This window comes from Crocodylus siamensis, chromosome 4 (genome assembly GCF_052110815.1).
Source record: "Crocodylus siamensis isolate JL-2025a chromosome 4, ASM5211081v1, whole genome shotgun sequence".
In the NCBI taxonomy this organism is placed as follows: Eukaryota; Metazoa; Chordata; order Crocodylia; family Crocodylidae; genus Crocodylus; species Crocodylus siamensis.
In genome coordinates this window covers 182987849-183005867 of record NC_143398.1, presented here as the reverse complement: position 1 = coordinate 183005867, position 18019 = coordinate 182987849, and the positions used below count along the sequence as shown (strand labels likewise).

General features: G+C 44.9%; 1 protein-coding gene across 3 annotated transcripts in view; it reads right to left on the bottom strand.

Annotated features, from left to right (window-relative positions):
• The window catches only part of HYCC2 (hyccin PI4KA lipid kinase complex subunit 2), a 91181-nt gene that overhangs the window by 24500 nt on the left and 48662 nt on the right, over positions 1-18019 (bottom strand). For all 3 annotated transcript variants that reach the window (XM_090045131.1, XM_090045133.1, XM_090045132.1), the window contains exons 5-8: positions 17054-17233; positions 14078-14158; positions 7958-8073; positions 6727-6822 (exon numbers count right to left, since the gene is read on the bottom strand). In XM_090045131.1, the coding sequence (XP_089901257.1) occupies positions 6727-6822; positions 7958-8073; positions 14078-14158; positions 17054-17233 (473 nt within the window). The remainder of the gene's footprint in view (positions 1-6726; positions 6823-7957; positions 8074-14077; positions 14159-17053; positions 17234-18019) is intronic.

Below are 18019 nucleotides of genomic sequence, written 5' to 3'. Positions count from 1 at the left end.
CCCCGCCACTGCACGCACTCCCAGAGGAGGCAGGAGGATCCATGCTCTGCAAATCTGTGCTCACGGCAGGGGCAGGCTTCTTGCTGCAGGCTCAGATTCCCTGCCCTGCAGCCCAGTGGGCAGGACCCAGCATGGCAGGGCGGAATGGGCCCACGTGGGGAAGCTCTTTGCCACTGCGAGCCCTACATCGCCCTAGCAAGGCATCTTCTGCCCACCTAGCAGAGGCAGGGGCAGTGGCTCAGGGTTGTGCCCCTTGCTGCTGTGGTTCAGGCAGGGTTGCATCACCAGGGCAACGCAGAGCTCACAGCAGCCAGGAGCTTCCCCGTCTAGCCCCACTCTGCCCTGTAGAGCAGTGGTCTCCAAACTTTTTTGATCGCGCACCCCTATCAGTACAAAATTTTTGAGCACACACCACCAATACATGTATATTTATATAAATATACATATAAAATAGAAGTTCTAATATTTTCTTCCCACACCCCAATGGATCATCTTGCACACCCCACTTTGGAGACCACTGCTGTAGAGGACCCAGAGGAGGGCAGCAAGGCAGGGTGCCTGAGCCCACAGAAGGCATCCCATACCTGCCCCACACACAGATTTGGGTGGAATGGGTCCCCCCTTGGCCCCCTCCAGGAGTGTACACAACAGCAGAAAGCTAGCCCCTGCCCAAGCCCGCACCCAACCTCCCCACAGGCCCTGCTCCAGCTGTGCTGCCTGCCACTGGGGATAAAGCTGGGCTCTGTGCTCTGCTATGCTGCAGTAGCTGCCACCTCCTGAGGGTGGCAGCCAGGGCTCAGATGCTCTGTGGGGGGTAGGTGGCTACAGACCCAAGTCCCTGGCCCCAAAGCCCTGGCAGCTAGGGGCCCCCTCTGGCAGAGCCAGGGGGAAGTGATGGGTACTAGCAGAGCTGGGGGGCTGCGGTTTGGAAGTGAGGGGCCTGACCTACATCTTGTGAGCTGACAAAGCAAGGGGGAGCTCTGATTTTCCAAGATAAAAAGCCCAAAATCAAATACCAGAATTTACAGGCATTTAAAATTTATGTTACTATAGTAACTGAGGCACTGACAAGCTTCTAAATTGCTTTAAAAATTGTAAATATATCAATACACAATTGCATTCAATTCATCCATACATCCCTCCATACATAGTGCCATTTCATTTTAAATTGCAGATTTGGGGGTGGAGAGAATTTGTAATTTTTTACCAGCAAAAACCAGGATCCCTGGTGATATGTAATAATAGAATATTAATAGGTGAACATTTAATTAAAAAATAAACCGGGGAAAATATAATAACGCTTTCAATTGTCTTTTTATTGCCAACTTCTTGGAGCAGGGACTTAATTTTCCGCACATACTGCACAACAGTAAACACACTGTACCATTCAGTCACTTTTATTTACAATTTTGAAATCTAAATTCTAGATAGCAAGGAAGCTGCTTTACAGCCACTAATGCATTATTTACTTTTATACTCACAGTCAGTACTTCTTAGGCAAACAATTAACGTAACAAGCATTAGCCCTTAGAAGCAGTAGACACAGTAGGGCCTAGAATTTGATAATGAACATACCAACTCTTTTTTTTATATATCATTTATTCAAGAGTTCAAATTTTACTGCAAGTTTTAAAAAAAAAATTTAAAAAGGGATGTAGAAAGAACAAGAGTTTTAGGCAGAACTAAGAAAAGGATTATGTGAACTTGACCTAATCCAAACAAGAAGCATGTGATGATATTGTCCAGTATCTCTCAACCTCAACGAATTCAAGGAACCCCACTGGATTTAAGGCATGCCTCAGAAAACACCAGCTTTAAGTTTTCACTTTTTTGCCATTATAAAAAAAGTAATAGAGCAATTCTTCTGTTGCACAGAACTCACAAAAAACGCATAAAAAGTCAAAATGTTTTTGAGATCCTATTTGAAATCTGTGTTTATCTTGCGAATCATGCATAGGTATTTGCATACCTAGCTACTAATACTAAATGGCACCCTTAAAAGAACTTCCTGGCACTCCAAGGTGCCACAGCACTCTGGCTGAGTCACTAATATATACAATCCTATAGAATATTGCCCCTTCCAGGAAATATGACAAATAGCAACCACTTGCATGATTTTTCTTAGTCTTTTAAAGAAGTGAGGGAATTAATTTAACTAAGAATGTCTTCATTAAGAAACACGTCTCACAAACGTCTAAAAGCATTTAATATCTAGTTTGCTAGGTCTAATCCAAACACATGCCAAAACCTTTCATTATTTGATGTGTGCTTATTGGCTTCTTCTGTGAAGTAAGTTGGACACGGAAACAGGACAAAAATGGTAAACACAGCTAGAACTATCAGTGACCTAGTCTTGATTGAAAGCAAGCACCGAATGCCCAAATCTAACTATCCTCGTCACATGCAAGTGCCATACCAGGTCAGGAGTGACACATGAGGCAAGAACTATAAGGTTCTACATAATTAGTTTATGAAGAACAATGACAATTTGATTTCCAGATTTACTGATCCAGCATCTTTTCCAAAGGAAAAAGGAAAGTATGCAAGAAAATGCATCACTACTCAGTACACTGAATGAGATGGATGGAATAAAAAGATTTCAAAATGGTTCTCAGAAGTTCTTTAAGGAGATCTACATAAGAACACACACAAGCATATTTATACTTGACAGCACAGTTTGAGCTTAGATACAAGGTCCATGCTTGCTAGGTATGTCTTCCTAAAAGAATACTGCAAAGGAACAGCAACTTACCAACAGCAGACAGCAGAACTACTGCCGTTTGCAAAGTTCTGTACCCAGGTGAAAACTGGAAATCTATTGCAAAGATTTCAGAAAGATCATAAAAAAAGAAAAACAGCACCAGAGAACAAAGCATGTGTCCCTTCGGTCTGACATGGGTAGTCTACTTGCAACCAGGGTATGCTTCTAGGCTTATAAATTTCTCCAGGATTTTGAAAACGTGGCCTTGTTAGCACTGTGCATGTACTGTACTGTATTTAACCCTGATAGAACCAGTTTTAATGCAAGTTTAGTTATTTTTATTATTGTTTTGGTTTTGAGACTGTTTAACATTCACTTAGATAAAACAGATGGATGATTTAATTTATTATATTTAAGTAAACGTGCTAATCCTTTAAAGAAACAATACGTAATCCAGCAAATAAACAGGTAGGGACATACCAAAATCATGGCAGAAATACGCTGTGTGGCAGCTCTTGTAATCATAGTTTCCCCTGTGCACTCCCTCCCCACCCCAGTGCTGCTTGCTCCCAATTGGCAGGAAGGCAAAACCAATGGTTTTAAATATGGCACAGTTTGTGCCTCCTGCTGCCAATTGACTGGCAGCAGGAGGCCCCAGTGGCCCTGCTGCTAGCCAGCCAGGAGGCAAAAACTGCACCATATGTAAAACTGCAGCTTTCACCTCCTAGTAGATCAAGAGCTAGTGATGACACCCCTCCACCAATCTGCAGCGGGGGGCGAACGACTGCACAAGTAAATGCTGAGTGTTTCATTTACAGGCATGCACACACACAATGCAGTGGCTGCATTTCTTCTAAACTCTGATAATTTACAATAATAACAATAATAATAACAACAATAAAAGATTTCTTAATTTCTTCTTCCCTGCCTTGTTGGAAAGAAACTAACAACATTTCTTTTTTAGTCTAGAAAGCAATTTGCTCTTTAAGATTAGAGGTTGCAGGTGATCTTTTATTGCACAAACAGCTATATTACCCCAACTTTACCCAATGACATTCAAAAACTACCTTTCCATTATTTAAATTAACATACCTTAATTATAAAATTTAGTATGAACACTTTAATGGACTTCTAAATAGAAAAGCATGCTTAACTATTAGTATACATTACTTGCATTAGTATACAAGATTAAAGAACAGACATGATTCGCCTAGTTCTCATTAAACCTTTCAAAAAGCATAAAGAATAGATAACGATGAAGCACAGGCTGACTTACACAGTCAAAAAAAGAACTATAAGAAAGGATCAAAGTTACCTGTAGGGCAGGAAATAGTTGATAATGAAAAGGAACTCAACTTGGGTGTGGTGCATTAAGTGCAGTGTTATAATCAGGGATCTGGGTTTTCCGTTTCCTACGGAAAAATGGAGTAAGCCACGGATTTTACCTTTTAACAGAGGTAAGCACAGATTTCTCATTTTACTGGAGAAACCTGTGGATTTTGCACTTTTGCAATGAGCCCTCTGCGGACTGGCAGAGAATGGGAGGAGGGCAGTGAGGCAGGGTGCGCGATGTGCATGTACATGCACATGGCCTTAGGCAGCCTGGACAGCAGCTACCACAGGTAAGTTGGGGAGTAGGGTGGGGATTGAGGCCCCCACAAGGATTTGAGTAAGGCTAAGACTGGAGCTGAGGATGCTGCCCAGGTGGGCAGTGGTTGAGGCTCAGGGCCACAATATGAGCACAGGGCCCTGGTGGGGAGCAGGACGGGGCCGCAGGCAGCTCATCCAGCAGGTTAGGGGGTGGGGCCAGCTCCCCGCTACTGCGTGCACTCCCAGGGAGGCAGGAGGGACCCATGCCCCTCAGATCTGTGCTTGGGGTGGAGGCTGCATGCTGCCTACTTCAGGTTCACGTTCCCTAAGCTGCTGCCCTCCCTGGGACCTCTACAGCCCATTATGTGCAACCCAGTGCTGCAGGGAACAGTGGAGCCATGCAGGAAGCATCCCCCACGTGCAATCCCACACCACTGCTGCAACTGTGCAAGGAGGGGATGTTTTACCAGGGCAGAATGGAGCTTGCAGCAGGAAGCTTCCTGCATAGCCCTACTGTTCCCTGCAGTGCCAGGTCTCACACACCAGACTGTGGAGGCCCTGGGAAAGGGCAGTGGGGTGGGAGCCCACAGCAGGCAGCACACAGCCCCCACCAGCACACAGATGTGGAGGGCATGGGTCCCCTAGCCCCTCCAGGAGTGCACGCTGCGGTGGGGAGCTGCTTCCCCCCGCCCAAGCCCAGCAGGAGGGAGGGGAGTCAGGGAGCCAGGCCCTACTGCAACAGCCGCTGCCTCCCTGCTGCAGACCCAGGTCCCTGACCCTATAGCCCAGACAGCTGGGAGTCCCCTCTGGCAGGGCTGGGGGCAAGGGGCATGCACAGAGCTAGGGGAACTGTGGAGGGGCCTATCATTTTAGTCATGGATTTGGGGGGGGGGGGTGTTAAAAAAATATAATCAGAGAATTTGCAATTTTTAAAATAACGGAAAACTAGGATCTTTGGTTATGATCTCTTTTAGAACCACAACTATCAATTCAAAATGATCATTTCAAGTACCATTTCTGAACTAGTTACAGCACTGAGGAAAAAAACCCAAAAAATACACCATAAGTGTAAGCAGTGTTTTTATAGCAATTAGCTTTACACTTTTCAGAACTGCACTGGGTTCTTTGCAGAACAAAATTCTTGCCTCAAGTCTAAATTATGTTTTATGATAAAAAGTAAGAGCTGTTCAAGCAGGAGACTGGTAAAGAACTAGTTAGAGTAAGAGAAACAACTAAGACAAATGTCGTTACTACTCATTTAGGCATGTACATACCTTGACATGTATACTTAAATTTTTAGCTCAACTGTAGTCACAATACAGAAGCCAGGTTTTTTGATTGTTTGTTTTTAGGCTTCTTTGGGGATGGGGGAAGGAGAAACTAGGAGAATGGTTGCAGTTGCTGAATAGCAGTTTGGAAGGCTCTCCTCACATGTGAAGTGCTGCACATTGAGTACAACCCAGTTTGAGTGAAAGTGTATGGAAGGAAGTTCAGCTCATAGGCAAGAAGAGCTGCAAGGGACCACGGGTCATCTAATTCAATCCCCAGCTGGATATGTTGGCCAAATTCAACTCAAGTGTACCTCAAGTAAAGGTAATAAGCATAACAGGACTTGAGAACAAAACTTGAATTCAGCCCCACAGGACTTGAGAACAAAACTGGGAACAGCAAAAGAAATGAACAGAATAGGAAGTCTGCATGTATGTAGTGTACAACTGTGGAATATATACAGATAGAAAAAAATCTGATCCTGTTGTATTGCAGAAAAGCTATATCTGTATGGCTTGCAATCATTGTCACAGACATATAGAAGTATACCGCTAAAACTGAAATGTATAAAAAAAGTGCCAAAAACTGGCACTGAAAATATAAAGTATAAAGAAAAAAAAAAGACAGTGGCTGGATAATGTAATAAAAAACTGGTACACAGGAAAAGACATGAGGGTATCAAAATATTCAAAATTTTTAGAACAGAAAGAAGGAATCTATACCAGTAAGCTGCCTTAAATACTATTCAAGGAAGAGGTCACAGAAAGATTAGTATACAGTATGATAAATTTTGACAGTTTCTCTAGTAAGTGGGCTGTTACTAAGAAATGAACTATCAGCCCACAGAATGCTTTGCAAATCAATCTAAACCAATTTAGAGAAAGCTGGACTAATGCATAGAAGCAGAGTAAAAAAGGATATATTTAGCCAGAATTTTTGCATTCATGGAATTTACCTGTGAAAGCCACAACAGATTAGTTTTTCCTATTACTTTATGTTCCAGGACCTACAACTAAAACATACACTAGAAATACTATCCATTGGTGTATATTCACACAAGTTTCCAATTAAGTTCAAAGACTCGGTTGAAAGTTACATCCATCAAGTGGGCAGACTGATCTCAAGAAGCATTTCTCTTTCAGCTATTTCAAGTGCTAGAGTCTCACCTGGAGCCCATCCTGCAAAGTGACTGATAGGAGGAGGCAGGCATGTAGACAATAGCAGAGTTATAGCACAACATAAGGAAGCTCAGTACCTCAAATCTGAAAAGAGACCAGAACATGAAAAATTAATTATGTAAACTGAGATTCTAATACTCCACCAGAATATCTTAAGTCTTGTTTATTGTTTCTCACAGGGCAAGCAAGGTGTGATCACCAGAAATGCTGTGTGCACGCCCACACACACACAAAGAAATGAACTAGAAATATAGGGCTTAGTCCATCTGTCTGTTTGTAATGCTCTTGGGGGGGGGGGCGTGGCTCCTGGCAGAGCATGGCTCCAGCCAGTGCTGCATTAAGAATGATGGGTGGGGCAGGCAGGCACAGAGTGCCACTACCCACCACCCTGTGCTGGTGCTTCCTCTCTGGAGCAGTAAGGGGAAGCTTGCATGCCGTTGCGACCACTCATTGTCCCACACTGCCGCCACTCCGTGTCCGTCCGGCTGTGTTCAAGCCCCTCGCCCCCGGAGATGCCAGCGGCACGGGGCAGGGGGGAGAGGGAGGAGGTGGAGGACAGGGCTGGATGTGGAGCGAGGGTGGGGATGCAAGACAGGACATGGAGCAATGGGGGAGGGGAAGAGGCGTGCAGCTGGATGAGGAGTGGGAACAGCACGAGGCAGTAGGTTGCACCAGCCGCCACATGTAAGCTTTCCCCCCCGACCACCCACTCTTGCTCCTGGGAGGCAGCAGCAGTGCAGGGTGGCAGGTGCCAGTACTCTATCCCTGCCCCCCTCCCCCCCCCCCCCCCAACATTGTTCATGGGCAGTTTGTTAGTAAATATGTAAGTTCTCTGCTTCATTTTAATTAAGAATAAGTGAAAATAGCCAAGGTATAGAAAAGTTTGCCTTCCTGTAAAGTTATTTTATCTTAGTATTGGTCTGTCAAATGTTCCGTATTATAAGTGGCCCAAAAAACAGGACTGAGGAACATGGACATAATGCAGAAATTATTTGCATCTAAACTGGTCAGATTAACAGATTCTAGAGTTTAGGAAAAGGGCCTCACTGTACAGTGTGAACACCACATAGACCTAGTGAACTGGAATACCTAGACTTTATTTCTCCTTTCCCTATTGCTCTCTAATTACAAAAGAAAGAAAAAAAAGAAGCATTGTGCTCACCCTTAATGCCTAGATCTGCTGAAAGACTTATCAAATATTTCTGACTTGTCTACTTGCCTGTTTTGTGCAGTGAAGGTTTCTCTCTGTGGATGAAGATCACTATAAACCACCCTGATCAGGTCATGCTGACATAGAGCTCCCTCAGTCAAAGCCATGGATCCAATAGTGGAAGGCTAAGGGGAAGAAGTTACGAAATTAAGACCTGAATTCTTAGCTCCATGCATGGAGTTACAAAAACAGCCTCATCTCAAGAGTAAATTGGATGCTTATCTTGCTGGGATCCTATGACCCCAGCTGACTTCCTGCCCTTCAGGCAGGGGGCTGGACTCAATGATCTTCTGAGATCCCTTCCAGCCCTAATGTCTATGAAATCTATGAGAAGTTATGATCTGTCCAGACTTTCTATTCTGCCTGGAAAACTTAACGGGGGGGGACGGGACGGGACATTGATTTGTTAGATATGAAGATAACTTTGTTGCACATATAAATGGGACCAGCCAGAGACAGTGGGGCTATGTTTCAAATAAGTTTTCCCACACAACTAGTTATCAAAACAACCACTTCTGGTGGCCTGTGAAAAACTGGCTAACCTTGGCAGTCCCCTGGTGACAAGTGGAAGGTGGCTCACAAAAACATCCTGTAGAGTACAGGATCAGGTAATTATTTTGGACAGAGAGCTGCTTACTGAGTTTGGCAAGCCATCAAGGGCCACGTGGGTAGCCCCAGCCCTTGATGAGTGCCCCACCCCCTGGTTGCCATCTTAGGATCAGAAGTCCTGCCTCAAAACCCCCGACCTTTGCAATCAGACAGCCCTCCCCTTGCCCCCCAGAATTATTCCTTTCAGCAAGGGGGTTTGCCATTTCTGAACCAGAAAAATACCAAATTATATTCTAAAAATCAAACAGGTACTACAACATTCATTCATTTCAAAAAAATATTTTTGTCCCGATTTGTGTAGTGTACATAGAGGTGATAGTATAATAGCTTAAAATGAGGTCTTACTCTTGTATATTGCGGGAGGGTGTCAGTGGGAGGATGGGTATAGGTTTGTGGGTATGTAGGGGGTGTGTGTGTACGCATGTGGGATTTGTGGGGGGGGTAGAGATAGGTGTGCAAGTGTAGGTGGGTATGTGTTTTTGGGGAGGCTGTGAGTGTTTGGGGAGGGTGGCTGAGGGGTTGTGGAGGGGAGGGGGTTTGTCCACAGCCCCTCCATGACAGGCAGAGCCCCTGCCAGCACTCCTGCAAGCCTGGGCTCTGCACTCCTGGCCCCAGGGCACTAGCGTGAACCCTGTGCTCCCACTTGCTGTCCCCCCACCCCCAAAGCTGCTACTGCACTGCAGCTGGGAACCACGTGATGCCACAACGCAGAAGGCAGAGGGGTGAGTGGGGAAATGGATGCAGCAGGCAGGGGGAAGGGGCAGCAAATGGGGGCACAGAGAGCAGGAGTGTAGGGCCTGGGCTGCCAGGGGCTATATGGAGCTGGGCTGGGCTGTGCTGTTCAAGCAGGAAGAGGAGGGAGCCAGCCTAGCTCCGTAAAGCCCCTGGGAGCCTGGCCCCATGCTCTTGCCGCCCCACACTGGGCCCCGCTGGCGCTGGCCTTGGTGCACCAGCATGGGCCCCACACTCCCACCCAGCTGTTGCTGTATTCTGCATGTCCACTTACTGCCCCTTCCCGCCACCTGCTGCAGTCATTTCCCCCACTCGCCCGCCTACTGGCCAGCACTACATGGTTCCCAGTTGCAGCACTGGGATCACAAGAGCCTGCCCTGAGGACTGGGGCAATCATCCAAAGCCCTCTCCTGCTTCCCTCCTTATCTGTATTTCCCTTGGTGCAAGGAGGCAGGCCAGAAGCCTCTAGAAGCCCCTGCTAAGCAGAAGCTTCTGGCTGGGGCTTGGGGTAATGGGGGCTGAAGGGAGGGGGGGGCCAGGCCAGACTTACTGCTGCAGCTGTTTAGCTCTGCCACTGGCTTCCCCTAGGTCCTACTGCCCCTAGCTCCTGTCATGTTTGACAGGCAGCCAGGGACAGATAAAAAATTAAATTTTCTAAATTTTTTAGGGGCCCTGTAGGCTGGACAGAATGGCCTGGCAGGCTGGATTTGGCCCTTCAACCTTATTTTGCCTGCTCCTGCTGTCGCAGAAAGGGTCTATGTTATGATGAAGTCTGAGAACTGCCCTAAACAGTTCCACATCCAATATGGCATCTCAGTACTGACCTGTAAGACCTTTTTTTTTTTAGCCAAGGATTTCTTTTTCAAGAATCAAATCTATGCCAATTTTCTCGGGATTTTGTGATGTGAATACATATCTGCTATGAATTATATTGAGATGACAAGTTCTTCACAGCTGTCTTGGTAAAAATTGAGTTCTAACATTTACAGTAAGAAGTTCAGTGAAGTCATATTGCCCTGCTTACCTCCTACACCCACAATTTTACAATTAAGTATGTAATATCAGTGACTATTTTAAATTTTAGCAATTCTGAAAATTTAAAGAGGGAATGAGTTCTAAATAAGGGAACTGTGCCCATTTTTATCCATCAAAGAAAATCTCAAAGAAATAATTAACTTACTATGGCATTATGTTTTTGCAGTTAACTATGCACTTGACAATGCCCGAGTCCAGCTCCAATCTCAGGGAAGAACCTGTTAACAAGAACCTCATGGGGAAAACACTGACCCTATTTAAATCAATGGGAGCTTTGCCATCAACTTCAGTGAAGCTAGGATTTCACCAATATTTCTGTATGACATTTCACTTAAAGGGAGTTCAAAAGCTTTCCTTGAGGCTAGTTTCTAAGCAACTTACTAGTAAAGAGCTAGTGAACTCACACTCTGCACTACAAGTCACCATAATGCAGAATCTCATAAACCACAGTACGAGACCAGTTTTTCAATTCCCTCCTTCCCAATCCTAAATTTCCCATTAGTGACCCAGGGACCATCAACTGCAGAAATAATTTCATTTTCTGAGCTCGATATTTCCCCAATATCTGACTTAGTGTCACCATCCATTCTAGGAACAAAGCGACATGCAGTGAGAGGAAAGGATTTTTAAAGAAGAATAGCATATAAAAATGTATTCCAATTAGACATATGAAAAATGGGTTTAAACCTGAAAAATCACTAGAAAAATCTAAAGATTCAACAGAATCATAGTTTCTAGGGTCGGAAGGGACCTGAGCAGATCATCTAGTCCGACCCCCTGCCATGGCAGGAAAGATTACTGGGGTCAAACAACCCCAGCAAGGTGTTCATCCAACTTCCTCTTAAACACCCCAGGGTAGGAGCCTGCACCACTTCTCTTGGAAGTTGGTTCCAAATCCCAGCCGCCCTGACTGTGAAGTAGTGCCTCCTGATAGCTAGCCTAAAATCGACCCTCTGCCAGCCTGTGAGCGTTATTCCTGGTCACTCTGGGCAGTGCTCGGGGGAACAGGGACTCCCCCAATGCCTGCTGGTCCCCCCTGACTAGTTTGTAATAGGCCACTAGATTCCCCCTCAGCCTTCTTTTGTGGAGGCTGAACAGGTTCAGGTCCCATAGCCTCTCCTCATAGGGCCTGCCCTGCTGCCCCCGATCACACAAGTGGCCCTCCTCTGGACCCTCTCCATGTTGTCCACATCCCTCCTGAAGTGCAGCGCCCAGAACTGGACGCAATACTCCAGCTGCAGCCTGACCAATGCCACAGAGGGGGAGGATCACCTCCTTGGACCTGCCTGAGATGCATCTGTGGATGCATGACAAGGTACAGTTGGCCTTCCTGACTGCATCCCCACACTGCCAGCCCATGTTCATCTTGGAGTCAATGATGACTCCAAGATCCTTTTCCGCTTCTGTACTGACAAGACAGGAGTTCCCCAGCCTGTAGGTATGGTGCCGGTTGTTCCTCCCCAGGTGCATCACTTTGCACTTGTCTGTGTTGAATCCCATCCTATTCTCATCTGCCCACCCCTGTAGCCTGTCTAGGTCCGATTAGAGCCTATTCCTCCCTTCTAGTGTGCCCACATCCCCCCATATCTTAGTGTCATCAGCAAATTTGAACAGGGTGCTTTTTACCCCTTCATCCAAGTCACTGATGAAGATGTTGAACAGTGTGGGCCCGAGGACCAAGCCCTGTGGAACCCCACTGCCCACATCCCTCCAGGTTGAAAATAACCCATCCACCACCACTCTGGGTGCAGCCCTCCAGCCAGTTGGTGACCCAACTGACTGTGGGTGTCGACACCACAGTCCCCCAGTTTCTTAATGAGAACAGGGTGAGAGACAGTGTTGAAGGCCTTCCAAAAGTCCAGGAAGACTATGTCCACTGCTACCCCTGCATCTAATGATTTGGTGATCTGATCATAGAAGGCCACCAGGTTGGTCTGACAGGACCTGCCACTAATGAACCCGTGTTGATTGCCCTTAAGCATGACCTCCCCTGCTGGCCCCTCGTGGATATGTGCCAAAATAATTTTCTCAAACAACCTGCCTAGGATTGAGGTAAGACTAACTGGCCTATAGTTTCCTGGGTCCTCCTTCTTACCCTTTTTGAAGATGGGAACCATGTTGGCCCTCTTCCAGTCCTCTGGCACTACACCAGAGCACCATGACTGTTCATAAAGCCATGCCAGGGGTCCTGCAATGACCTCAGCCAATTCCTTTAGTACTCTAGGGTAGAGATCATCTGAACCGGCTGACTTGAATACATCCAGTCCCTCCAAAAGTTCCGTAACTAGTTCCTCACTAACCCTTGGCCTAGGTGTGCATCCCCTGCGGCCTGAGGGGGGCCCAGCGGGGGCTGACTGTTCTGGTCCCTGCTTAGGAAAATGGAGGCAAAGAAATCATTAAACGTGTTGGCTTTGTCGTCTGGTGTGACGACCAAATTTCCTAACGTGTGCTGCAGGGGCCCCACATTACCTGGAACCTTCTTTTTACCCCCTATGTATTTAAAAAAGGACTTATTGTCCTTAATCTGGGAAGATAGTCCCAGTTCCAGCTCTGCCTTGGCCTTCCTTACTGCCCCACTACGTCCCCAAGCAACTGCAGCATAGTCATCCCTGGTGATGTCCCCTCCTTTCCATTGGGTGTACGCCTCCCTTTTAGCTAGGAGACATTCCTGGATGCTTTTGGTGAGCCATGAGGGCTTGTGTGCCCTCCTGCTCCCTTTGATCCGCATTGGAATTATCTCCCTTTGGGCTTGGAGGATCATCTCCTTAAGGAGTGACCACTCTCCTTGGACACCTGGCTCCCCTCCCCTCTGGGACCTCAGTGCTTCCCTGACTATTCTCCTTAGCTCACTGAAGTCCACCCTCCTGAAATCTAGGGCTGCTGCCTTGCTGCAGGCCTTTGCCACCTTGTGCTGGATGGTGAATTCCAGCAGGCGATGATCGCTGTCGCCCAGGTGGTCAAGCACCCACAGCCCCCAGGTCGTCGCCCATGGCCAGCACCAGGTCCAATGAGGCATCTCCCCTGGTGGGGCTGTGCACCTCCTGGGTTAGATGGAGGTCCTGCATTTGGGCTAGGAACCTGCATGAGCTGTCAGACCTGGCTGACTTCTCTTCCCAGCAGATGTCTGGGAAGTTCAGGTCCCCCATGACTACCACATCCTTAGACTTCACTACCTCCATGAGCTGACCTAAGAATTCCTGGTCAAGTTCTTCCCCTTGGTTGGGAATCAGCCATATCTAAACAAAAACAGTAGAAATGAAACTTCCCTTCATGCTCATTTATCTATCTTCACCTTCTTCCATTACATTTAGATTAGGTTACACCATTTCAAAAACATCATAGCTTTGAACATTCTTTGAAGATATATGCAGGGTATTTATTTCTGACATTGACTGGACCCAGTTTTCAGTCCTTATTACACAGCCAGCAACTTTTTGCAAACACAAGCCGTAGCTTGTAACCCAGTGCCATAGGCCAGCACTCCTCTCCTGCCACTCCAGCAACAGTGAACAGAGGCTGCAGTAAAGAGCAACCCTCCACCTAGATTGTAGCAGCTGGCTAAGGCAGCTAGAAGCAATTGGCATGCTATTAGCAAAACCTGGACCAAATCTAACAACTGGGAAATTGATGGTGCCCTTAGTAAAATGCAGACTGGATCCAATCTCTTTGTAGGCTGTATTTAGCCACAGGCCGTAGGTAGCTAACCCCTGCCTTACTGAATCCAGTTTTAACTTATCATGGCTTCATTCTTACCTCATGGTATATTGACGGCTTGGATAACGAAGGGATGGTGAATGATAAAACTTTATTGTTCCCATCTTTATCAGCAATTTCCTGCAGTAGTGAAAGACATAAGGAAACAGGATTTGGAATCTTCTATGAACTTTCTTATGGCAAAGACAGTTAAAACAAATAATAAATCAAGACCTTTTTTCCTTGCAAAGTAATTTACTTACAATTTTTTTATACTTGCCATTAAAAAAATACCAAAAACAACAGGAATGACTCCACTACCACAGGTTGCTTTGAAAAATCTGTATCCAAGCCTATTTACAATGGAGCATTTCCTCCCTTTGAGTGTGTCTACACTACTCAAGTACAGGTAAGGAGTGGTATAACGAGACATTCCAAGTTATGCCCAGCAACAGCGGTAACTGGTTCTGGAGGTACCTCCCTAACTATGGCAATTGTGCATATCTCTAAGCTCTACTGACAGCTAATTTATTGTCCAGTTCCACAAAACTGCACTGTTGTCAAAGACAGCACAAACAGAACATCTCAGTACAGCACCTATTGGCACCATACTGAAGCAACAAACACAGGCTTTGAAACAACACATTCCTCAAGGAATCAGAAATGAATGAAAAATCTTTTCAGTTACAACATTTATAAAGCACAAAAATTATATAATGGAACAAGACTGAAGGTGAAGGCCACAAAGTATAAATGTGCAACAGCTGATAAGTCATTTATTGGCAAAAAGTAGTATATCTTAATAAATCTATCAAAGGGAAAAAGTTGAAAACAAGGCAACTGGCAGGGTTTCTAACAAATATACTGGCAAGGGCAGTGAAAGACCGACAACATTTTCAGATAGCTTTCATATTAAAGTTTTTATTTGCTTAAAGACTGCTAGTTTGCTTGTGTTACAGCATAGCAATTTTAATTTATTATGGAGTAACCCCATATAAAATGTCAAATACTGCTCTCTCCATATTCTACCATTCTACTATGAAATTTCTAACATACTAGAAATTAATTATTCTATTTGAAATAAAAATAGAGCTTTATGGAAGAGAGAGGGGAAGACTAAAGTTGATAGCATTTGTAAAGTCATTTGTCTGGATTTAAATAATTCCTCATGCACTTTCATTTTCTTTTTTCCCCCTTTTTTAAAGAAAAGGGGTAAACAGGATTGTTTTTCTGTTTGTATCTGGTATTTTTCATGAGAAAGATACCAGCAAAATTACTACGTCACAAAGAAGGATATTAAGGTGTAGCTGAGTGAATATCTATTGATTTCTGTCACTAGTGGTAAAAATGGGGACTGCTTCAAACATTTAAAACCTCTCCTTCTATTTCAGTCTGCAGAAAACGTAGCAATACAGTACTAAACTGCTGAGCTCATGCATGTGTGAATCATTTACATGAGTTCTAGAAGGACCAGCTAAAGCATCTTCATGTAAACTGACTCCAATGACAGAAATATGAACTACTTCTCACCAAAAGATAAAAATAAAAAGCTGCTAGTCAGGCTTTGATATCATATACATCAGCATAAAATCAGTATCTTGATTTTATTGAAATTATTTTGGATTTATAACAACATAACAAGAGATAAAATAAATCAGCTGAGCCATATCATGCTTACCAAGGATATAAAGAAAAAATATTTAAGAACACACCTTGGCAAAAGAAAATTTGTAATGGATTAGAAAAAGGACAATTTTAGGACAGGCTACATCAAAGGCCTGTAAAAGCTGAAATTTTCATTATAGGAAAGGGCCTAACTTGATAACATTGCTAATAAATGACCTAATAAAAACTGATGCAACATTAAGAATATATATTTGCAAGATCTACATCAGTGGGGCCAACCTTTTTAGCAGACACGCTACAAATTAGCCCCGCACTCTCCCCAACTGGCATGCCAATCCTCTTCTTTTATCTAAATTCGCTGTCTTGCTCACTGCTTCCCACCCTGTGCTCCCTGCCCAACTGCTGCTCTACTTCCTGCTTCTTGCCCCGTCTACCAGTGTTCCCTGCTCCTTCTAGCATTTGCCAGATGCCATATACGGGCTGTTCACAGATGGCCACCCCAATCTACATAATTTAATGTCTATGACAACGTTTTTTTCTGACACTGAAATCACCCTTAAAACTGACCACCAAATACAAGCCTTCAGCTGGAATAACATTTTGTTTTAGGTTTCTCAATTACAGTTATGAGTCCCCTTCTGTGCACGACTTGTGGCCAAATGCTGCTTTAGTCTCTATTTTTCTCCTTAAAATATGTTGAGAAAAAGCAACAGAAAAAGCCCTGCATGAAAAGACTGAGTTAGCACAGGGCTGTTCATCTTCCAAGCAGCTGGAGGTCACCTGCCCTGTAGGCCAGACCAACAAGAGCCACATGCCCCAAAGGCTGCGCAGGCACCACTGCACTCACCATTGTATTGCAGATACGCATCACTGCCCAGTACTGCACCATGCACCCACATGGGCACCCCTTCCATGTGCTGCACTGGAGGAGAGGGAGAGCCCAAAGCCCCCAGCTGCTGTTACAGCCAGAGCAGTGGCCAAGCAGGAGCCACATGTGGCCAACAGGCTACCAGTTGGACAGGCCTGATTTAGCATAACTGAGAAAAGGCTCTCTGTAAGTGTCAACTGTTAGACTTTTAAAAAACAAGAACTACTACATTTTTCTTGCAAACAAAAATATACAAAGGCAACAAAATACTAAGTTAGAAGAACTGGAATCAATGTTAATCAGAACAGTAAGCCCTATGCAGGGGAAATCAATCTGATTTACAAGCTTGTAAAGATAGTCCTACAAACATACTTTCACTAAATGTACATTAAACTGGTTTTACCTTCAAGTTAAAAATATCATTACGTTACCATTTTTAATATTTTGTTCTTGTGATATTCCTGAGCTTCATTTTATTTTTTATTCCTCACTAATGTAAAAGCATATAAAAGCTGTTCTCACCCATCTCTTATCTCACTTACCAAATTGTAAATCCCAAGAAGCAATGCTTCAATGCAACCATTACTCTGTCTATCCCTGCTGGCAGTAAGACGCAGATAAACCCAGATCAATTCTGGCAAAAACTGCAAAGTGAATCTCTTTAGCCGAACTTCTGAACTACGATAGAGTTCAAAGAGCTGGTGGCAGACAGGCTCCAGGAGCTACCAAAAAAAAGGACAGAATAGCTTAAAGTTACCATAAGCCTTCTCTTTTGAAATAATTTGTACAAATACATACAAGGTACCTCTACACATGCCATTAAGGTGATGAGATAAACTCCAGTGCAGTTTACGCCAGTCAGCTGCTCCTGGGCTCAGTGTCTACACATGTGCCTAGAACGGCAGCCATCTGAACCAGTGTGAAGCAGCTCTGGGCTGGTAGGGAGCCTGGGGGGTCAGCCCTAAGCTCTTGGTGGTGGTACTGGGCAATGGAGGGGCTGGCTGGGGCACTAGGGTGCTAAAGTGCAGAGCTAGGGAGCAGGCAGCCTCTGCACTTTAGCACACTCCTGCCCCAGTCAGCCCATCACCACCTACATGTCTGTTTTGGCAAGAGTTAAGTACTCCACCTTAAGATACCATGGTTCTCAACACTACTATCTTAGGGCAGAGTTAATTAGATTTACTGCACCCTAATACTGCCACATATGTAGATGGTGCTGCTATACTGTGGAGCTAGTTAGTCAACTCCACAGTAAAGTAAACGGGTAGATACACTCTCATAGGCATCTACAATGCAAAACCACAACTGGATATATTAGCACCCTTGTTGGCAGATCCTAGGAAAGACCAGGAATTGAATGGGCTTAAAGAAAGACTTATCTTCATGCCACTAAGAGTGATATATTGGAAAAGAATTGCGGTATGCTGGCAGGACAGCAAGACAAAGTGAACACTGCCATAGCCCCTATCCTACCTATTCAGTGCAAGAGTGCTTTATTCTTCTAGAAC